Source organism: Narcine bancroftii, chromosome 1, assembly GCF_036971445.1.
Source record: "Narcine bancroftii isolate sNarBan1 chromosome 1, sNarBan1.hap1, whole genome shotgun sequence".
Taxonomy (NCBI): Eukaryota; Metazoa; Chordata; class Chondrichthyes; order Torpediniformes; family Narcinidae; genus Narcine; species Narcine bancroftii.
In genome coordinates, this window is record NC_091469.1 from 371,659,648 (window position 1) to 371,684,179 (window position 24,532).

Here is a 24,532-nt window from a genome sequence, read left to right on the forward strand (position 1 = left end):
CTGCTTTGAAATGTGTTTTATTGCATAGAATAAAGATAACTACCTTTGCATTATTATATCAAGTCCAGTGGGCAGTATATATGTCTGGAGAGCAAGAAAAGTAGACAATAATAAAGTATCCAGATGTAGAGCTTACCTTGCAAAGAGTGTTTTGCAGTGTTGCCCAGTAATAAAAGACTACATTTCACTGCATGTGCAGATCACAATACTTTTATAATCTTGCACTTTCACCCTTTATATCGTTCAATCTTTCCTGCCTTCCACCCTTTATCAGACCTGGCTTTTTGTTCTTTCCTTCTTCTTCATCACTTTTCATGCTTCTGATAATTGTCTTTGACCTAAAATGTAAAGCCCGTTCCTCTATGAGTGCAGTCTCTCTTTGAAAAATTCCAGCATTTTCTGTTAATTTGAATCCAAACTTTTAACGTTGATGTTCAAAAAAAAGCATTAAAAACTGGATTTATAAAAGAGGTGTCAATGCATTTGCTGGATCGCTGCAAGATTGCATTGGCGAACAGGAAAGGTGACTTCAGTTCCATAACAACTTGGACAGCTCTTAATTGTTCTGAAATTTTTATCAGAATGGGAAATAAATCTTGACTTTCCAGCATCATTTATATCATTGTCATATATTAAAGATCACCTCCTTGTGTATTCCTTTGCCATTTTCCAAATTTCGCAGCATCCAAAAGGGAACTAATTGCTTCAAAACCTATTCAGTTGATATAATGTGTAATGATGCATTTGTTCCACATTTCAGGACCTGAAGGACGAGAAGAAGAAAGCGAGGATGGCAGCTGCCAGGGCAATACTAGAGAAGTGTACGATGATGCTTCTCACAGCCTCAAAGGTAAAAAAAAACCATTTCCAATTTTTTTAATCCTCAATTTTACTTATTTATATTTGTTTTTTTTTTAAAATGGTTGTAAACCACTTGGTGCTGCCAACTGAAACCGAAGTCCTTACTAATCTTTATTTATTAAACAAGAGACCAATGAGACATGGTATTGGAATGCTTTTGGCAGGTAGCTTCAACTTCCAACTGTAATTGTAACTCAGTTTATGGTGTAATTTCACTTGACAGATGTTGACACAATGCACAGATTGCTGCCCTGTTGATAAACAGGCTCATCGCTCAATAAAAAGTTCTGAAAAGCTGCATATTTGTCCTATTGATGTCTTTTAACATTATCTTGCTGACGATCCACTCGATTAGGGTATGGAATTAGAAATCAGATAGTTGGAAATTCAAAAAACCATGGTCAGTTTCTGAATGAAAATGATAACTCCAGCTTTTGAAATTGGCAGTGTTTTGTATTGCTTCTGACTTGGAGGGAAGCAGCCCACAAAGATATGTCAATCACACCACTCCACCTGGCTCCCGGTGCAATCTTCAACTTCTGCCACAAGCCAGTGATTCCAGCTGCCGCTCCGCTAACTGGGCACCATAATACAGGGTTCACTTTCTAATCAATCTTTTTTTAAAAAAAATACATTTATAGTTTCATAATTTTATTGTCCTATTTATCTAACTCTGCGCATATGGGCTCTCTATCCATTCTGACTCAAACTCAACTGGATGCTGTCTCCAGGCGTTTGCTAGTTTCTGGAAGAGCACTGTTCTTTTCAACATTAATTCTGAGAAACCCTCTTGACTACAATGGATATCCTAGTGAATTGATTATTTAGCATAATATTTTGTGTAAATTTGTCCTGGAGGTTAGAAAGATGCCAGCTGCTCCTGGTTCATTGCACTCATTACCCTTGTCTCATTACACGTTGCATCATAATCAACCTTCAAACAACTTTTGCTTTCACTGCAAGGGCTGCTTGTAGTGTTTTTAATGGTCCTTTCTTTCATTGCTCTCCTTGCCTTTACAGTTACAATAAAAAAAATGTTGAGTGATTGAGCAGCTAACATGCTTGGGCTTCAATTTGTATCTCAACTGCACAAACATGGAAATCATCATCTGTTGTCAGGTCCGTCTGTTCAGCTGTCACATCAAGTTGGTACACATGTAACAGTCACCAGTATCTTCTTCCGGCTAAACACTATAGTTTATAGGTAATTTTAAACACTCTTTCAGCTATCACCTATTATTTTTCTTCTTCCCACTCTCCATTTCCTGCATTACCCATCCCACATAGGTGGAAGGGCAATAATTTTCCCTGAGTTTCTTAAATTTGCATTTTGAAATTCCAAACTCTGGCCTTTGGCCATCTATTTGTCGCAATATCTATCCAGCTCAATCCCTCCCACAACTTTTGTACTTACTGACCTGACCTCAAGAGAACTCTTCCTTTCTTTCCCTTTATTTTTCCTGTCACATTGCCCTGATGATCATTTTTATTCTAAAACATCTCAGTCTATCAGACATCAGCAACAGATCTGGCTGCATTATTGACTCTTGCTTTTGTTTGTCAGAACGCACCTTTTCTTTAATCCTTATCCTTCCTCGCATCTTCCCCAATTACAGAAGTGCTGACGAGCTCATGAGAAAGTTGTGAAGTGAACATCCTGGAACTACCTCCCTAACGCTGTTGTGGGTTACCTACACCTCATGGAATGCAATAGTTCAAGAAGGTAGCTCATCACCAACTTCTCAAGCCCAGTTAGAACTGGGCAATTAAATGCTGGCTCATCTTGAGAAGCCTGCATATCCTGAGTGAATAAGTTAATACGAATTTAATACAAAGATCATTGTTGAGCAGCCACTGTTGAACTTCCTCTTGGCCACTAGCTACACTTCATCTCAGGTTGTACCTTGTCCTGTCTTTTCCAATAAATACACAAAAGGTCCTGCAGCGTCCGTATAAGGCAATGAGAAATAGTCATCCTTTCGGGCCTGAGCCTTTTATCAGGGTATGAGCAAAAAGCAGGCAGGTGCCTGAATAAAAAGTTTGGAGAGGAGGGAAGAAGGGGCAGTGGGAGGAACACAGGCCAGCAGCAAAGAGACCACAGCTAGGCATGAATGGGATGGCAGGAGAGAAAAAGTGAGAATTGATAGGGGGGGGTAAATTAATGAAAAGGAGACAGATAAGGTAAGACAGAGAGGCAGAAAGGGGATGGAGCTAATGGAAATCTCAGGTCGATGTTAATGCCATCTGGTTAGAGGGTGCCCAGTAAGAATATGAAGTGTTCCTTCAATTTACCTGTAATCTCAATTTGGCAGTGCATGAGACCATGGGCAGACATGTCAGCAAGGGAACGTGATGGGGAATTGAAATGGGTTGCACTGGGAGATCCCTGCTATTACAGCAGACAAAGCAAAGCTACTCAATGAAGCAAGCTCTCAGACTACATCCAGTCTTTCCAATGCAGAGAAGGCCACAACGGGTGCACTGGATGCAGTTGATGACCCATGTAGATTTACCAGTGAATTGTTGCTTCGCCTAGAAGGTCGCAAAAGGTAGTGAGGGAGGAGGAGGAGGAGTAGGCGTAAGTGTAGCATTTCTTGCAGTTACAGGTTGGTGCCAAGGGGAAAATATATCTGGTAGGTGATGGAAATTGCAGATGTTGATATGTTGGATGAGGAGGCTGGTGGGGTGGTAGGTGAGGACAAGGGAAATCCTGTCCTTGTTGTGTGTGCGGGTGGAGTGTGCCAGAGCAGATGTGTGGGAAATGGAGGATATATGAGTGAGGGCTGAGTGGATAGTAGTTAAGGGGGAGCCATATGTTTTGAAGAAGGAGGACATCTCGGATGATCTGGAATGGAAAACCACATCCTGGGAGCAGATGTGATGGAAATGGAGTAATTATGAAAAAGGAATAGAAAGGGTATAAAAAAGTATAGTCGAGGAAAGTGGGAGATTGTGGGTTTGTAGAAAATGTCTGTCGACTCCTTGTCTACGTAGATGAAGATAGTGAGACTGAGAAAGGGTCGAGTGTTGCCAGAGATGGACCAAGTGAATTTGAGGTCAGCAAAATGGATAAAGTCGACGAACTCATTATGGGTGCATGAGGCAGCACCAATGTAGTTGTCAATGTAATAGTTGCCTGTGTGTAGGCTCCACATAGCCAACAAAATGATGGGCATACCTGGGACCCATGCAGGGACCCATGGCTACCCCTTCAGCTGTGCCCTCTCCAGACTCTCTGCACACATTAAAGCCTTTATTGTGTCTAGAATTTCATTGTGTTTGGGGTTTGTTTTTTTTTCTTCCCCTCTTCTACATCTTGCAGTGCTTTCCCAATTTACCTTCTGTTTTGTTTCATCTGCCCTGCAAATTATTCTGCACAGCTTTTGAGATTGTTGCATCCTATGGCCATTTAAAAATTGCAGCTGGACTTCTCTCACCTGCCATTAACTGCCTCCAAACCTGAACAACAGCTCTTAATGTTCCTCTGCAGATCCAACCTGTCCATAGCAAGTTCATCCCTCTGTAGAATCTCTAATTTAAATCTTTCTCTTCCCCTTTAATTGGTAGGAAGGATGTATACTTTCCATGTGGCAAGGCTAGTGTGGAACACAGAACAGAACCCTTTTGCTTATAATGTCTGTACTGACCACGATACCCAAATTAAACTAATCCTGTTGTGTCTGCGCGTGATCTAGATTCCTCCATCTATTGCCTATTCATGTGCCTATCCAAATGCTTCTTTGCCTCTTAACCATTGCTGTAGGGTTTGTTTCCACAGTCTCTTTGACAGTTCATTCCAGACCCTTACCACTCCATAAAATAATATTTATCTTTTAAACCTCTGTTAATTGTCCCCTTTCTCACCTCAAAGCTGTGCGTTCAGCCATTTGATTTTTCCATCCTGTCAATGCCTCTCATTAATGTCTATATCAGGTCGCCCCCCCCCCCCAACACACCAAAATAAACAATCTAAGTTTGTCTAACTTCTCCTCATAGTTAATACTACCTAATACAGACAGCATCCTTATGAATCTCTTCTGCACCCTGTATAAAACCTTCACGCCCTTCCTGTAATGCAGCAATCTGAAATACCTACAGTAGTCCAAGTGTGGCTGATAAAGTTTTGTGCAGTTGGAAAATAACTTCCTCACTTTTATCCCCAACACTACAACAGATGAAGGCAGGCATACCAGACACCTTCCACACCTACTTGTGTTGCTACTTTCAGGAAGCTATGGGGTTGCAGCTCAATAATCCTCTGTACATGATTGCTCCAATAGGTCTTGCTTTGTACAGTAGATGTTCACCTTGCATTTGATCTCCCAACATGTGACACCTCACACTTGTCTGGTTTAAACCAACTACATGCCATTTCTTCACCCATGCTTTCTTCTATATTCTCCCTCAAACTCCAGAACTTCAGTAATTTTTGCATTGTCTGCAAACCTACTAAAAATCCCACCCACACCTTTGTCCCAACTATTTGTAAAATATGTATTAGAAATGCAGAGGCCACAACACTGATCCCGGTGGAACACTACTATTCACAAAATGCCAATCAGAATAACACCTCTCTGCCACTACCTTCTGTCTCTATGGCCTAGCCAATTTTGAATCCAATCTATGAAGGACACCTTTGATTTCTCCCAGGCCCTTAATCTGCTGGATCTCACTTACATGAGGGACCTTGTTGAATGCTTTGTTTAAAGTTCATGGATAAATTGGACTAAAGGACATGTTCTATTGCAGTAGAATTCTATGAATCTATTTAGACAACATTATCTGCCCTACCTTCATCAATTATCTTCATCTCCTCAAAAAAAATCTTCAGGTTCACAAAAATTAACCTCCCTTGCACAAAATTACACTGACTATTGCAAATCAATCCATAATTTTCCACTAAAGTAGTTTATGTAAATTGTGTCCCTAAGAATCATCCCCAATAATTTTATAGCAAGGTTCACTGGCCTATAATATACTGGATTATTCCTCTTGCCTTTTGTGAATAAAGGAACAACATTGTCTAATCTCCAGTCCTCTTCAACCTCACCTTTGGCTAAAGAGGACACAAAGATCTCTGTCAAGGCCCAGCAATCTCCTCTCTTGCCTCCCTCAATAACCTATGATTGGGGCATTGGGCTTATTACCCTCTGGGGACTTGTTGCCATTAAAATTTTTCAAGACCCCTAACACCACTTCCTCCTTGATAAATGTACAATATATATGACAATAAACTCATTATCATACCCTAGAATATCACCATTCCCCCTAATCACACTGTACTGTTCTTTGATGAATACTGATACAAAGTATTAATTTCAATTATTACCTTACTCATTTCCTTTGTCTCCAGACATTAAATCCTTCCTCAGTCTTTGAATGGTCTAACCCATTCCCTAGCTAACCTCATTTTTTTTATGCATGTATAAAATGCTTTGGGGTTTTCCTTAATCCTACTCACCAAGGACATTTCATTATTCCTTCTAGCCATGCAGTAGTCAGAGAGAATAGGAGGAAAAAAATCTGTGGAGAGATAAGAGACCAATGTAAGAAACAGAAAGATGAGATAGTAGGAGATTTTAACTTTCCACATATTGACTGGGACTCCCATACTGTAAAAGGGCTGGATGGCTTGGAGTTTGTCAAATGTGTTCAGGAAAGTTTTCTAGGAGAAGGCCACTCCGATATAAAACCTACGACCCAAGGACCTCGCTGCCACGTCCCAGCTTGCTTGGCCACGGCACACGAACCATGGGTGTAAAGGGTGGGGCCAGTACTGCGCGCACTGCACTCCACCTAAAAGCTCCTTTGCGCAGGCCCGAGGACAGGTCCACGTCCTCCCCCTCAACGTCCTCCCCCTCCACGTCCTCCCCCTCCACGTCCTCCCCCTCCACGTCCTCCCCCTCCACGTCCTCCCCCTCAAAAGATGCTCACAAACTCAAGCTAGCATGCTGGAACATCAGAACCATGCTAGACAAGACTGACAGCCACCGACCTGAACGTCGGTCTGCCCTCATTGCACATGAACTCCTCAGACTTGACATCGACATAGCCGCTCTCAGTGAAGTCCGCCTGGCAGATGTAGGCAGCCTCCAAGAACGCGGCGCGGGCTACACACTCTACTGGTCTGGCAAGCCTTCGGATGAACGACGCCTATCTGGTGTAGGCTTCATGGTCAAGAGCTTCATTGCCTCCAAACTCGAAAACCTTCCGACAGGCCTCTCGGACCGAATCATGTCCATGCGACTCCCACTTCAAAACAAGCGTCACATCACCCTCATCAGTGTCTATGCTCCAACCCTCCAGGCGGAACCAGCAGAAAAGAACAAGTTCTACACCGACCTGCGCAACCTCATCCAACGTACCCCTACAGCCGACAAGGTTGTCATCCTGGGCGACTTCAACGCTCGTGTCGGCAAAGACTCAGAAACCTGGCCAGGAATCCTGGGCAAGCATGGCGTCGGCAAGTGCAACGACAATGGGCGCCTCCTGTTGGAGCTCTGCGCAGAACAGCGGCTTGTCATTACAAACACCCTTTTTCAGCAGAGGGACAGCCTTAAGACCACCTGGATGCATCCCCGATCCAAACACTGGCACCTCCTGGACTACATCCTGGTGCGAGAAAGTGACAAACAAGATGTGCTCCACACCAGGGTCATGCCTAGCGCGGAATGCCACACTGACCACCGGCTGGTTCGCTGCAAGCTCAACCTTCACTTCAAGCCAAAGCCCAGGAACAATAAAGCCCCCAGAAAGAGGTTCAATGTTGGAAAACTGCAGTCAGACGAAGCGAGAGGAAACTTCCAGGCAAACCTCAAAGCAAAGCTCGACGTTGCAACCCGCCTCACGGACCCGTCCCCTGAAACCCTCTGGGATCAGTTGAAGGCTACCATACTGCAATCCACTGAAGAGGTACTGGGCTTCTCCTCCAGGAAAAACAAGGACTGGTTTGACGAAAACAGCCAGGAAATCCAGGAGCTGCTGGCAAAGAAGCGAGCTGCCCACCAGGCTCACCTTACAAAGCCGTCCTGTCCAGAGAAGAAACAAGCCTTCCGTCGCGCATGCAGCCATCTTCAGCGCAAACTCCGGGAGATCCAAAATGAGTGGTGGACTAGCCTCGCCAAACGAACACAGCTCAGCGCGGACATTGGCGACTTCAGGGGTTTCTACGAGGCTCTAAAGGCTGTGTACGGCCCCTCACCCCAAGTCCAAAGCCCGCTGCGCAGCTCAGACGGCAAAGTCCTCCTCAGCGACAAGATCTCCATCCTCAACCGATGGTCAGAACACTTCCAATCTCTTTTCAGTACCAACCGCTCAGTCCAAGATTCCGCCCTGCTCCAGCTCCCTCAACAGCCCCTAAGGCTAGAGCTGGATGAGGTTCCCAAACCAATATAGAGGTACCAACTAGGGAAAGTGCAATACTGGATCTCATATTGGGGAACCAGGCAGGTTAAGTGACAGAAGTATGTGCAGGTGAAAATTTTGGGTTCAGTGACCATAATTTCATTAGTTTCAAGTTAATTGTGGATAACGACAGGTCTGGTCCTCAAGATGAGATTCTAAATTGGAGAAAGGCCAATTTTGTGTAAATGAGAAAGGATCTAGAGAAGAGCAGATTGGGATAAGTTGTTTTCTGACAAGGATGTGTTCAGTCAGTGGAAGGCCTTTGAAGGCAAAATTTTGAGGATGTAGAGTTTGCATGTTCCTGTCAGGATTATAGGTAAAGTTAACAGGCAGAGGGAAACTTGGTTTTTAAGGGATGTTAGCGATTTGGTTAAGACAAAGAGAGAGGTGTATAGCAAATATAGCCAACAAGGAACAAATGAGGTACAAGAAGAGTATAGAAAATGTAAGAAAATACTTAAAGGGGAAATCAGGAAGGCAAAAAGAAGCCATGAGGTTGCTTTGGTGGTAATGTGGTGGTAAACCCAAAGGGTTTCTACAAGTATGCTAAGAGTAAAAGGATAGTAAGGGTCAAAATTGGTCCTCTAGAAGATTAGAGTGGTCAACTATGTGTGGAGCCTAATGAAATGGGGAAGATATTAAACATTTTTTTTGTATCAGTATTTTCTCAGGAAGCTGGCATAGTGTATAAGAAAGGAAGGGAAACAAGCAGTAGTTTCATGCAACATAAAAAAAATTAAAGAGGAGGAGGTGTTTACTGCCTTACAGCGAATAAAGGTAGATAAATCACCTGGGCCTGACATGATATTCCCTTGAACCTTGAGGGAGACTAGTGTATAGATTTCAGGGGCCCTGACAGATATATTTAAAATGTCCTTAGCCACAGATGAGGTGCTGGAGGATTGGCGGGCAGTTCATGTTGTTCCATTGTTTAAAAAAGGTTCCAAAAGTAAACCAGGAAAGTACAGGCCGGTGAGCCTGATGTCAGTAGTAGGTAAATTATTGGAGGCTGTTCTGAGAAATCAGATATACAATAATTGGACAGCCAAGGGGTGATTATGGATAGTCAGCAGGGCTTTGTCCATAGTTGGTCATGTTTAATGAATCTTATAGAGTTTTCTGAGGAGGTTACCAAGAAAGTAAATGAAGGAATGGCTGTAGATGTTCTCAACATGGATCTAGTAAGGCCTTTGACAAGATCCCACATGGGAAGTTAGTTCAGAAGGTTCAGGCACTAGGTATTGATGGAGAGGTGATAAACTAGATTCAAAATTGACTGAATGGAAGAAGACAGAGAGTGGTAGTGGATGATTGCTTCTCGGACTGGAGGCCTGTGATTAGTGTTGTGCTTCATGGATCTGTATTGGGACCATTTTTGTTGTCAGGATGATATAATGTGGGAATTTGGATCAGCAGGTTTGCTGATGACACTAAAATTGGAGGCATTTTAGACAACAAGGAAGGCTTTCAAAGCTTGCAGAGGGATCTGGACCAACTGGAAAAATGGGCTGAAAAATGGCAGATGGAATTTAATGCAGACAAGAGTGAGGTGTTTCATTTTGGAAGGGAAAACCAAGATAGTAAATGGCAGGGCACTGTGGAGTGTGGAGGGACAAGGGGATTGGGGAATACAGATTCATAATTCCCTGAAAGTGGTGTCACAGGTAGATGTGGTTGTCAAGAAAGCTTTTGGCATCTTGGCCTTCATAAATCAAAGTATTGAGTACAGGAGTGGGGAAGTTTGATGAAGTTGTATAAGATGTTAGGTGAGGCCAAATTTGGAGTATTGTGTGCAGTTCTGGTAACCAAACTACAGGAAGGATATTAGTAAGATTGAAAGAGTGCAGAGAAGATTTACTAGGATGTTACCAGGTCTTCAGAAACTGAGTTGCAAGGAAACATTAAACAGGTTAGGCCTTTATTCCTTGGAGCGTAGAAGAATGAGGGGAGATTTGATAGAGGTTTACAAAATTATGATGGGTATATGCAGAGTAAATGCAAATAGGCTCTTTCCACTTAAATTAGGAGAGATAAATACAAGAAGACATGGCTTTAGGGTGAAAGAGAAAAAGTTTAGGGGGAACATTAGGGACAACTCCTTCACTCAGAATGGTGGGAGTGTGGAAAGAGCTGCCATCTAACATAATAAATGTGGGCTCACTCTTTAAATTTTAAGAATAAATTGGATAGATATATGGATGGAGAGGTCTGGAGAGTTATGGAATGGGTGCAGGTCAATGGGACTAGTGGAATGCTATTTCAGCACAGACTAGAAGAGTCGATGGACTGTTTTCTGCGCTATAGTGTTCTATGATTCCAGCCCTCGTAACTTCCTGTTTAAGTTCTTTCCAACTTCCCCGAAGGCCTTGTATTTTATATTTGCTTCGTTTTTATTTTTGACTTAATTTATGTGGTTTCCTGTCATCCAAGGTTCTTGAACATTTTCATCCATGACCTTTTGTTCACAGGGACATAATGGTCATGAATTCTGACTAGTTCATTTTTAAGCTACACCCAATGTCCAATATGGACTTGCCCAATAACAGGTTTGAACTATCTTCTCTCATTTTCTTGCCTAAAATTGCTGTCATTAGTCTCCACTAATTTAACTCCTTCCCCCAAGATGCAGTCATATCTGTATCCATAACTATTTTAAAATTTAGAGTTGTGATCACTGATTTCAAAATGCTCTCCCATCGAAACTGATCAGGTTCATTTCACTTGCATTGAATTTTCAATCAGTTCGTAGGATCTACATGATTTCCATTCACTGAAGGTGATGTGGCTGATCCATGTTTGACTTATTCTGCATACATTTATAGTTCCATTGGTATGTTCTTGAAATGTAAATGTCAGTTATTTGAAATGTGAAGTACTGCTCATCGTAGGTGATGACCCAATTTGAGCAAGGAATTTAGAAGCTTTGGCATTAAAAATGAGAGAATTAAATTAGCAATACCAGAGGCTAAAATCTAAATGAGAATTGAGTGAATTTAGAAAATGATTTGCAAAAGTGGAAGTTAATTATGTACAATATGGTAGTGAATTTCAACACCCAGACCTCAATTGCTGTATGAGTAATTTGGAAATTAGAGTGTGTGCTGAATTTTTTAAAAAGATGACTTTAAAAGTTTTCAAATCAAAATGGAAATATAGGTGTTATTTTCTGGTTTTAAATTGTTAGCAAGTTTACTGGAAATGGTGTATTCTTCAGATAGGTTTATGAAAAACAGTCCATATTCTTTCAAGTGAAAAGGTACCTTGATAAGTGACAGTTGATACACTTATCAGCTTGAACTTCTCCCCAGTATCTAAATAATTAATTTATTCGTTTTCATGGTTGATTCAGAAAATCGCCTGCTGACATTGTGTTGGGAAAATGCTTTGATCTCTGTTCGGCCACAGGAGGAGTAAGCTTTCTCATTTTGATAGAAAGTCTTCCTTCAGGATCAGTCATTCAGCAAATGTTTCTGGCAGCCAGGGAACCATTGGTGGCATTATTCAACCTTAGACGTGCTGGACAGAATGGAGAGAAATATTTCTACATCTGTGAGAAAAATCGCCAGGCTCCTGAACATCCCCCTATCCTTGTGCACAGTTAACTCCAGGAAAGGAGAGAAAACCTGTAAAATTCCTTTGTCAATTCGCAGAGAAATTCAAGAAATGTTGAGAACAATAAAGGAGCTTTAAAGGATGAGAGGTGACAATAAGGGTATATAAGCTATACCTCTATTAAGGGCTTAGATAAGATGGAAAACCAGCACCTTGTTTTTCTGGGACAAGAAGAACAAATACTAGAGGATATTGGTTTAAAGTGAATGGAAGAAGTTTTAGGGGAAAAGTCTGAGGTAAGTTTTTACTCAGAGTGGTGGGTGGCTGGAATGCATTTCAGGGATGGCAGTGGAGGCTAGCACATTACAGTAAAAGTCCTAGAATTTGGACTGCTCGGGATTAAGTTGGTCCAGATTTTTGGATTTTCCGGATACTCAGGCAGCACTTTTAACATTCAAATTTAAGGAGAATAAACAGGTAAATGTTGATAGTTTATTTATGGAACATGTTTTCATATAAAATGCAAAGTACAAAATCACAAATATTTTTTCTTGCATTTCTGTGACTTCTGTGTGATCGCTTGCTGCCGCTGTGCATCTGTGGTGCTTATGCATCAATGCACGCACACAAAAGCCTAGAGGATTTGAGAAGTCCGAATTCTCAGGTGGTTCGGATTTGAGCCAAGAGTTTTCAAGAAGTCTGGATTCTTGGGTGGTCCAGATTTCTGGCATCCGGATTTTTGGACTTCTATTATCGTGGCATTCAAAAGACTTGTGGATGCCAGAAAAATAGAGGGTTATGGGTATGAGGTAGGAAAAAATTAGATTGTTGTGGAATAGGTTTACATTGGATGTCACAATGGATGGAAGAGCCTATACTATGCTGTATGTTCTAGGTCAATGTCTGTAAGTTAACAATAAATTATTCAACATGAAGTTGCTGATAACGATCAATTCCGGTAGTTCCAGTTGATGGATGTTTCCAGCTGATTATTTGACAGCTTGCTACCAGGTCCTCTGCTATTTGCGATAATTTTAACTGATCTTTCGAGTCTGTTAGAATTCTTCAAAGCAAATTCTTCAATGTAACAGAGTTGTAATGTATGGTGGTTGAGTCTCTTACCTTTGGTTCGGTGTCAGCTTAATTCTAGAATGAGGGAAAGGATTCACTATCATCATCGGAAATGGGCAGACGGAGCCACGGGAGGGAAAATCATTTAGGTTTAATCATTATTGTCCCCAAAATCTGTTTCCTTTTGCATTAAACTATTATCAATAGATTTTTAAAAGATGACTTCAGATCTGTGTGTGAATACAGCATGTTAATATCAGGAATCACGAAACATTAATAATGAGGAATGTAAAGTTATTCAAGATATTATAATATAATTTAGGAAAGGCTAATAAATCTCAGCCTTGCCTGTATTGTTCAAATAATGTGAATGCATGTATTTAATTTTTTGGGGAAATTGTTAAACAAAAAGAGAGAGATTACAGGTGGGTTTTTTTTCGAATTTGCATTTAGGAATGAGATACAATCAAAATATGAATTGTTGAGATACATAAAAGTTAATTTGCAAAATTAGGATAAGAAAAGGCCATAATGTGACTGCCTTGGTTTACGTTTGAATTTGCACTAAGGATAAACACTTGCCTGGGTTCCAGCAGCTGAGTTATGAATGTCGCAAACAATGACATGTAAAAAGTTTTTAAAGAGTAAAATAAATCTCTCTCCCCCTTTTCCCTCTCTCCCTTCATACAGACAAAATCAATTCTCACCTCGCCCCTCAACATATGTAATTAACACCTTTTGTTGGACTGGACTTCTCCTCCAGCCAGCACTGTCTCCTTTCTGAGATTTCCTGTTTCATTGCTTATTCATTACCTATTCCTTGAGGAAGGGCCCAGGCCCGAAACGTCGGCAATATTATCTTTTTCTCCTTTGGATGCTGCAAGACCTGGTGAGTTCCTCCAGCATTTCAATGTGTTTCTTTCTTTTCTTTCTTTGGCTTGGCTTCGTGGACGAAGATTTATGGAGGGGTAATATCCACGTCAGCTGCAGGCATGTTTGTGGCTGACAAGTCCGATGCGGGACAGGCAGACACGGTTGCAGCGGTTGCAGGGGAAAATTGGTTGGTTGGGGTTGGGCGTTGGGTTTTTCCTCCTTTGTCTTTTGTCAGTGAGGTGGGCTCTGCGGTCTTCTTCAAAGGAGGTTGCTGCCTGCCGAACTGTGAGGTGCCAAGATGCACAATTTGAGGCGATATCAGCCCACTGGCGGTGGTCAATGTGGCAGGCACCAAGAGATTTCTTTAGGCATACCCACACTCCTGTTCGGCTCCGAATCATGGGTCCTCTACCGGCATCACCTACGGCTCCTAGAACACTTCCACCAGCGTTGTCTCTGCTCCATCCTCAACATTCATTGGAGCGACTTCATCACCAACATCGAAGTACTCGAGATGGCAGAGGCCGACAGCATCGAATCCACGCTGCTGAAGATCAAACTGCACTGGGTAGGTCACGTCTCCAGAATGGAGGACCATCGCCTTCCCAAGATCGTGTTATATGGCGAGTCTCCACTGGCCACCGAGACAGAGGTGCACCAAAGAAGAGTGTGTTTCTACTACAATTACAAATTGTAAAAGTGATATCCAGGTTCCATCTCTGTAGCCGATCTAAGGTAGGACACAGAGTTTACAGAAACACTCTGCTGTTTGGTCGATCATCACAGTTATCAACATTTCATCTGAGGATTTTGCCATCTGTGGCTGTATTTTGTAAAGGAGTTGAAATATATTTATCTGGATAATTCTCAAATTTTAGTTGATTCATATCACTAATATCATTTAATCTCCTAATAATTACTTGAAAATTTCCCCTCTTGTGCTTCTCGTTCCAATATAATGTTTATGGTATATGTGGCTTATTACACCAATTCCCACAAGGCTTCTTTTATAGATTATGTGAAATCCTTTCATGGTGAGTTAGGTTAGATTCCACAATGAACTTTGTTCTTATCGGCCTTGTTCTTGAGTTATTTTGGCTTTTCTCCCAACTTTATTCTGTTATTCTTTGTTCCTTGTTTATTTGCATTCTCTTTTTGCCTCGGCTCCATTAACCTTAATCAAAAAGAGACAACCCAAGATTGCACAATGCACAATTGCACCTATGTCCTGAGCAGGAAAAGGGAGTGTTACAGAACAAAGTTTAAATGATAAATGAAATTGGAAAAGCAAATTTTCCTTCACCTTTTAATGTCTTGTGTCCGCCAGTCAGATTCAGCTGATCGCACCTTCCCATCAGAGTCAGAAGTTTATAGGCTTAAATCACCCTTCTGCAAATCCAGCACAAAAACTTTGATTGGCTGTGCACTACAAAGGGAGTGGTACATTAATGGAAGTTCATCTTTTGGATGAAATGCTCTGCAAGTTGGATTTAAGTGAACCAGAAGTTGTGTGATGACACCCATTGGCTTGGCCCTTAAATTTCATCAAGAAAATGCAGATAATTTGGTTATTATCACATGATAGGAGCATTCAGTATCCACTTTGGCTGCATTACCACAATGTTCACACTGAAGTATTTCATTGGTTGTGAAGTGTGGAATATTCTGAGGCTCTGAAGAGTTTAATATAAATGCAAGTCTTCCTTTATTTTGTCTTCATTCCCATCAGCTCATTGTCAATGCAACAGACACTTTGGCCCATTACATCCAGGTGAATGCTCTTGCCTATCTACAATATTCCCATTTAGCTCTACCCCAAAAACAATCTACTAAAAGACTGCAACCAGTGCCACTTCATTAAAAGTCATCAGTAGTTGTCCAGTTATGTGCTGAAAGAGACTCAACACATAAAACAACCAGCTGACCCACCAAATAACCAGCAGTTTTGAGCAAATACAGTGGGATATATCTTCTGCAGACTCTGAGCTGGCTGTTTGCCACAGAGTTTCCTTCAGAGCATGGTCTTCCATTGCAGCTGAGGGGGTAGGCCCAGTGCCATGTTGTATTGCACAAAAATGTGACCATGTGGACCTAAAGTGGCAGCGACAGCTGATGAATCCAGTTTCCCGGACTTGGGAATTTATCAATGATTTTTGCCAATTAAAGACAATTAAAATTGCTGCTCTTTTACAATTAAAATGCTAACATACTCATTCTGAACAATTAAATACATTTAGATTTGTGGACATAAATAAAAATCTACTTGCTGTGCCTTTGCTCTCGTCATTTCAATGTCATCATTGAACATCATACAGGAACAGGCACTTCAGTCCACCATGTCTGCATTAACTGTGATGCCAAATTAAACTAATGACACAAAGTTCATGTCCATCCGTACCCTGCCTGTTCAAGTGTGTCCCAAATGCCTTTTAAATATTGTCAATGCATCCAGTTCCACTACCTTCCCTTCACCCTGACACCAAGGAGAACCTAATCCATCTGGGAGTCTTTCATGTGGCCACAGAAGCATCTATCAAAACCCTTGCTGCTGTAGAACAGAATGGTGGTAGTGTCACTGATCTGGCTACAGCTAATGCAATCTTCTGAACTTCTGTATTACCTACCTGCCCCTCCAGCTGGTCACCTATCTAACTGGCTGAACCTGCACTACGTCTTGTACTGCACTTGTCCTGTGAGTGGTGAGGTCCAACGAATCTTGCGGTTCCCTCAGGGGCTTTATTAGCAGTGGGAGAGGAAGTTGTATTAGAAAGGTCCTTGCTGTGATAGAAGCATCTAATTTGGCTGTATTTGATACATATTCTTCTCAGCCCTTCCTATCCAAATGCGTAATGACGTTCTGATTGTAACTTCCTCGAGCAGCTCAGTCCAGTGAAAAACATAGCCTGCAGGTCTCCCTTAAATCTCTCCCCATCTCACCTTATGCTTCTGTGCCTTTATTCTAGAATTGTCTACTTTGAGAAAAAGATTTATATTGTGTTCACCCTCATGATTTTATAAACCTCTATAGGATCACCTCTCAGCCTCCTATGTTCCAGGGAACAAGGTCCCATCTTATCCAGCCTTTCCCTATAATTCAAGCTCTTCAATCCTGGCAACAAGCTGGTGAATCTCCTCTGCATACCCTTCAACCTATTGATATCCTTCCTATGGCTGGGTCACCAGAAATGCGCACAGTTCTCCAAGTGTGGCCTCACCAATACCTTGTACAGCTGTATAATGAGGTCCCAGATTCAGTACTCAGTACCCCACCCACAAGTGTGCCAAACGTCTTCTTTGCCACCTTGCCTTCCTGAATTGCCACCTTCAGCGCTCCTTGGTCTTCATGTTCTGTAACACTCTAAGCCTTGCCATGCAATGCACTGGTTAAATCTGCCCTGATTCAACTTAACAAAGGACAACACCTCACACTTGTCAGAGTTAAATCTATTTGCCATTCCTTTGTCCACCTTCCTAATTTATCTTGATCTCAATGTAAACTTAGATATCCTTCCTCACTGTCCACTACACCACCAATTTTGGTGTCTTATGTTTTTGGAACAGTGATCTTTGAACATGGTCCTTGTGTTTTTCAGTTCTTTCTACCATCCTATCATTTATTGTGTGCATCTTAACCTAATTGTATCTCCTACATTCACATTCAGCTCATTAATATATACCAAACAGCAGGGTCCTTGCACCAATCCCAACAGTAAGCCATTGTTCACAGATTTCTAATTGCATATACAAACCCTTGATCATCTCCCTCTTCCTCTAATCACTAAACCAATTCCAAATGTAATGTGCCAAATTTTGGACGAGTCTTCTGTGAGGTACCATGTGAAAAGCCTTGGTGAACTACGAGTATGCTACATCAAGTGCAGTACCATCATTGATGCACTTGTTACCTGGTCAAAAAAATCAATCAATGTAGATAGGATATCCCCATAGGAAAACTATGCTGAGTTTCCTCGATTTATGCCTGCCTTTCTAACTCAGATTTTTTTTGCAGTAATTTCTCTATCCTTCATGTTTGATTCACTGTCTTATAATTATATGGTTTATCCTTGCTGTATTTCTTGAATAAGGGTACCATGTTCACTGTCCTCAAGTCAGTTGGCATCTTACCTATGGTCAGCGAAGATTTCATGAAATTAGTGAAAATTTGAAATCAAACCAAGATTTGAAAGTCAGCCCCACCAATTTCATCTCATCAGGCCCTTGGGATCTATCCACCTTTAAGCTCACCTTGATGCATAATCAATTACACAAAGACTAAAGTTGCCGAGACTGAAGGCTTTCATTTACAAGAGTTGGACAGCATCCCTGTGTTGGTCGCTCACACTGACCCGGATTCGAACTGGGGGCAGGCTTGTGGCATGACAGCCTTTATGGGGAGGAAACATGAGCCGGCCAGTAAGAGCAGGGCCAACCAGGAAAGGTCATGACATTTATATCTGGAAAATATGTACAATAGTGGTTTCACCACACACCTTTTATTTATTTTATATCCCATTTCCCCCCCCCCCCCACCTCCCCTTTTTCCCCTTGTCCTTTACTTGAGATTAGAAGAATTCAGTTGTGAGTCCTTGCTTTAGTCTTCCAGAGTCACACAGATGGGACACCTTGGCCTGCAATGGACCCTACTCTTTTCCTTATTACCACCTTGTCCTTATGTAATTTTGCTTGCACACCAGTGATATTTTGCCCCACTTCTTCACCCTCTCCATAACAATTTTTAAGTAAACTCCCTATATATTCTATGTCCTATCACACCACTCTTGTTTTTAGTTCTCTACCAAAAACTACATTTTAATCCACACCTCTATCTTTTAACAAGCAGAGTTCTTGCATATGCTATCCTTGCCTTTCACTACTTGAGGTGGTGTATTAAAAAAGCAGCCTCCATCCTTAAAGACCCCACTGCCACCACCCAGGCCATGCCCTCCTCATTCTTCTACCATCGGGAAGGGAGCACAGGAGCTTAAAGACAAGCACTCAGAATCACAGGGACAGCTTCTTCCCCACTGCCATCAGGTTCCTGAAAGATCAATGAACCAAAGACACTGCCTTACATTTCGTCCACTACTATTAAAAAAAATATATTAGTGTTGTAATATGGTTCACAATATGAATGTTTGCAATGTGATGCTGTCGTAAAACACTGAATTTCGTAACTTGTTTCTGATAATAAATTCTGATTCTGGAATCTGTTGACCCTGCACCCTCATCTCACTTGTACCTGAGCCCCTGGTCACATGGATACATTTGCAAGTAGGTGTTCCAAGTCCATTCATGCCATGTTGAAATCCACTCTCCTCTGATTCAGGATGTTAATTTTCAGTCTTTCATTGTCTGTCTCTGCAACCCCTTTAATTTTTAGAGCATTTATCCTTTTAATTGAACTCAGTTGCTGCTTTGGTTCATTGGCTTTGAAAAGAAAAACAGGATAAGTTCAAGACAGATGTGAAGGCTTCAAGTATATTTTCTCAGCCCCAGTGACCTGGGAATTGTTCTACTGTACAAAAGCTAACAAAGGATTTGCAGCTTCCAATTTTGTTCATACTCCATAAATCTCCAAATTATTTTAATGTACCTTTTTGAATTGAGTTTTTATAAGTAATACAATAAGAAATCAACAATACAGGCCTCTTGAGTGCCAATACACACAGCACATTTTGTTGAAAGATCTTTTAATTAGCTGATACACTACATTTAGAACAAAGAACATTTTTTATATGAATCACATAAGCAATCATAAAAGTGGGTGATATTTATAATGTAGTCATGATGTATTTTTCCACCTCAAATATTGCTATTTTACACAGCTGCATTTGGTGAAACAGTGGAATTACTTGACACTTATAAAGAGAATTGGATCCCTAACTGGATAAAATATGCATAAAATAGAAAATTACTGTGAAGCACCTCACAAAGAATAACACCAAAGAAATCTAAAATATTTAAATAAGAGAACATTGACATTTAAAGCTGAAATGTAAATTACATGAGCATAATAGAATTCTGAAGTAAGATGAAAAAGGTTTCAAAGTAGCTCTAGGTGTACAATGGAGCCCACAATCCAGAGGTGCATGCAATTTGGAGTTTTAATGATTCCTGTATGAGCATTTGTTACTGATGTTATGTTATATTTCACAGACTTGTCTTCGACATCCAGACTGTGAATCAGCAAGAATAAATAAGGGAGGTGTTTTTCATCGCATGAGGTTGGCATTGGACCAGGTGATAGAAATTGTCACGGACTCAAGATCGAATGGTGAAAACGAAATCCATCCCACTAGTATTTATGCTGACATAAATGAATTTAAAGTAAGAATCAAAGGATGTTAAATGATCATTTTAAATTGCAGACTTTTTATATCAGCTTTATTGGTTGAAGAGTACTGTTGCTGATCTGAGCAGATAACTACTGAACTTGACTTTCATCAGAATGCCATTATCTCATAGGTGATGTTCAGGTTGTTTTAATGTGGTTCATGTCTCTGCAGAAGTAATGGACAATTGCACTATAGAATTGCTATAGTTTGTTAAAATGACTTTAAATTACTAAAACATGAGATATTTCATTTCTGTTTTGCAACAAACATCGCTGAACTGCAGGGAAGCTAATTCTCTGCAATTAAAAATAACTGTTAGTATGTGGTTTGATTTGCAATAAAATCTGCAAATGTGTGGGTACCTCACAGAATAGTTCAGCTAATTGCTTTTGGGATTACATAGGTGTTAAAATAATATATGTTAAGTTGAAGCATAACTTTGCAACAATCTTAAATGTGCGTCCTCGAATGAGACTACAGGTGGTAAAGATGTAGAGGCTTAATGCTACATGGTCACAAATAGAAGTAATTAGATGAAATAACTCTCAGAATCAAACCTTCTATTCTTTTTGAACTGATCCAAATTTTGTAGTGGGACAATAAATTGCTATACAGATATGATAATTGCTGCATAGATGCAGTAGAATTCCAAACTGTGGACAAGAAGCCACAAGTAAATTGTAGACAATATAAATAGATATTTATTGGCAATAAAATAGAATGAAAAGCAATTTGGTTTATCCAGATATAGGCTGCAAAGGAGATGTGGTGGAATAACAGTTTCTGAATTGGTAATCCAGAGACCTTGTCTGTATTTATTACTTGAATGAAATCCAGAAATGTTCCCTTCCCCAAATCTTCTTCCTTGCACCCCACACCTCACCCCAGCCACTTAAAAAATCATTTGCTTCCACGAATGAAGCCATTTATGAAAATATTGAGTGTACTACTAGAGTTTTCTCTTGACTCTTTGCTATTAATTCCGCCTGACATCCAAAAAATGTATGATTTGAAGTTTTATAAAAAAATCTTTTGGGTTCAATTACTTGTTTTTTGGTATTTTGTCTAAAATTGATTTTGATTGCACTGCCTTCTCTATAGACAATTCACAGGAGCCATGCACCCACTGACTAGGGGTCTTTCTACTGTCTTACTGTGTATTTTGAAGAAATGCTTCCACTGTATTTATTTAAAATTGGATACTAGGCCCTTTCACACAACGGATGAGCAGTGACCCAGTGTGAAATTCCTGGGAAGGCAGAACCTCCTGGGGCCTTCCACACCTCGGTCTAAATTCCATGTAACTTGTCCTCCCCAGCAATTTGTGGGGGGTCCCACCCCCAGCGATGTCGCCAAACACACTGAGGCTATTCTAAGCAGAGATCTCAGGATCTTGGAATTGGACCTTTTTGTCACTCCCTATTGTTCATTCAAACTGACCTTCACTGATATATGAACTGGATATAGGGTGTTTATTTCATCATCACGTGTCTTTAAAGCATTTCTTTACCCAGTTCTCCAATTGGCACTGAATGAGATTCAGATTTGGTGATATGGTTCAAACTTTTAATTAGATGCCCCTCCCCCAGCTATCCATCGCCTCCCCACCACCGCTTCGGCATGTCGTCGTCGTCACGATGGTGACAGAATGCGAGATCTATGGCCGACTTTGTTACCCATAATCCCTCATGCTCAGAAATGTAGAGCAGTTTCAGCTGCTGCTTGGGGGATTATGGGTAACGATGACTGCCATTGATCCCGCATTGAGCCGCGATCGCGAGGTGCTGGAGCGGCCTCAAAACACTGTCGTCAAGATTTCTGTGCTACGATTCTTTATTTTAATTGCCTATGTGACACAGCATGTAAGCACTGACATCTCAATGCTTCCCCTACTTGGCCATTTGCTGATTCACACCGCAGGGAGAGGGTGACCCAGATAATTTTCCAAGGCCGACATTTTCACACTGCCAGTTCACGGCAGTGTTTCCAGGAAAATTTCCCAGGAATCCCCATTTTACACGATGATGCGAAATGGGCTACTTGTCATTTGAACAGCATTAATCAAGATTAAAGGAACATATTAACAATAAACAACTTTTTAACTTAAAAACGTTGCTCAGTGTTTAGAGCCAATGAGATACCAATGAATACAATATAATGTTGTATTGGAGGAAGTAAGTCAGCCAAACCGATTTCAAGCTATTGTGAAAGCTAATTCTACATAAAATATTTTAATATAGAGCAGATTGTTTTACAATAGATTTTCAGCTTGGTATTTTTTTAAGGTGTATGGGAGTGGGAGGAACATTGGCTGAGTCATAGAGAGGAACAACAGTACAGGCAGAGCAGTATGTTCCTGTGTTGCAGAGTAACATAATTCTCATATGAATCATTATAGAATCATAAAGTTTTACAGCTCTTTGGGCCAACTTGAACATGCCAACTAAGCTGTCTATGTAAGATAGTTCAATTTCCACGTGTTCAGCCCATATCCCGCCAAACCTTTCCCATCCATGTACCTGTCTAAATGTCTTTTAATTGTTAACTAGTTCCTGGCTTTACTACTTCCTCTGGCACCTCGTTCTGTGTACCAACCACACTCTGTGTGAACATGCCCGTCGGAGCTCTTTTCAGTCTTTCCTTCTTGCTTTAAATCTATGCCTAATTTTAGATGCCCCTACCCCACAGAGGAAAAAAATATATTATAAATTCCATAAAGTCTCTCATCAGCCTCTTATGTTCCAGGAAAAATGTCCTAGCCTTTCCTGCCTCTATTTTTAATTCTTCTCCTTACTGATTTATTCATCTGAACAATAGGATATTAAAACAAACCTGAAACTTTTCTTATATGTGTTTCAGAATACAGTAAAAGCCCCATTATCCAGCACCTTCGGGAATCGTGGATGCTGGGTATGCGAGTTTTCCGGGTGGCTGAGGCTCACTCTTACAATATTTAATGCACCTGCATTAAGAGTACATAATTTAAAAGACAAAAGACAGCGCAGAATGTCAAGTAATTTGAAAAAAAATCAGCATTGTAGACTTTATGTAAATTTTATTTTAATCAAGTAATTCCCATAACTGACACAAATTAAATTTGAACTGGCACAGTAACAGTGTTGCATTTGCTGCTACACTAACTGTGCCACCATTATAATTAACCCTTCCCTTCCCTCATGTTTATAAATAAAGCCTTACTAATATACCTAATGCTAATAAAGATGTAGGCTCTTACGAGGCAGGGATAGGGAGACACTTTGGGTGAGTTATCCTAGTGGTGAGCGGCATCGACCGTCTCATCATCCTGGTGTCCCTGTCAGACCTCGGTATAATCTGATTCATCTCCACACAAGTGTCTTGGTCAGACTCTCAGTGCAACCCAACACAGCTCCATTCCAGTATCCTGGTTAGGTCCTCAGTGCAACCTAAATCACCTCCACACCAATGTCCTGGTCAAACCTTCAGTGCAGCCCAACATAGCTCCATTCCAGTATTAGGTCCTCAGTGCAACCCAAATCACCTCCAATGCCAATGTCCTGGTTAAACCCTCAGCACAACCCAACTCTCCTCCACACCAGTGTCTTGGTCAGACCCTTGGCATCACTCGACTCGCCTCCATGCCAGAGTTCCGGTCAGGCCATTGGCGCACCTTCCTTTAAATTTGAACCCCATTCGCAAGCACTGTAAACAGCTTAGTGCTGACCGCTATGCTAACCATGCCGCTGTCATAATTAACCCCCTCTTCCTCTATTTACAGATAAAGCCTTACTAATATACTTAATAATATAATTATAAAGATTCTTTCCAGGCAGGGATAGGGAGACACTTTGGGAGAGTTGCCCCAGCAGTGAGTGGCACTATCGGCTCTTCATCCCGTGTGCTGCCATTTTATTCAAACACAACTTTATTGAAACTTAATTCAAATAGCTGCTGTGGGCAGGACATGACTGGGGCACTCCATTGGCTGAATGTTTGCTCCCAAGTGTTGTGTGATGCTTTGGAGAGCATTTATTTCCACAATTTTAAACTTTTGTTTAAAACTTTATTATTCTTACTTCTTTTAAATGTTTTAATTTATTTATTTATTCGATTTTTTTTTGCCAGCTGTTTGAATTTCCGCTTGATTGAGTGCCAGATAAAGAGGATTTTACTGTATTTTATAAATTCCAATTTGTTTTTTTTTTGTGTTTTGCAATTAGGTAAAAAAATAGCAAAATTGCAAATTTTGTTTTCAATTCATTTCTACATACATCACAATAATACATTACTATGTTGGGACATTTTTCTCATTTTCCATGAAGTCTTGCAACATATGAAGAATGGCTGGATACAGTATAATTTCCTCTCAAATAACCCACCTAAAAATCTCTCATCTTTGCAGTCTCCTTGATTGAAACTACTAATTTAGCATCAACTTGTGAGTGATTTTATATGCA

At 40.9% G+C, this 24,532-nt stretch overlaps 1 protein-coding gene across 3 annotated transcripts in view; it reads left to right on the top strand.

Annotated features, from left to right (window-relative positions):
- ctnnal1 (catenin (cadherin-associated protein), alpha-like 1) overlaps positions 1-24,532 on the top strand; it is a 353,327-nt gene that overhangs the window by 265,428 nt on the left and 63,367 nt on the right. For all 3 annotated transcript variants that reach the window (XM_069913288.1, XM_069913286.1, XM_069913287.1), the window contains 2 exons: positions 761-850; positions 19,918-20,088. In XM_069913288.1, coding sequence (XP_069769389.1) covers positions 761-850; positions 19,918-20,088 — 261 coding nt within the window. The remainder of the gene's footprint in view (positions 1-760; positions 851-19,917; positions 20,089-24,532) is intronic.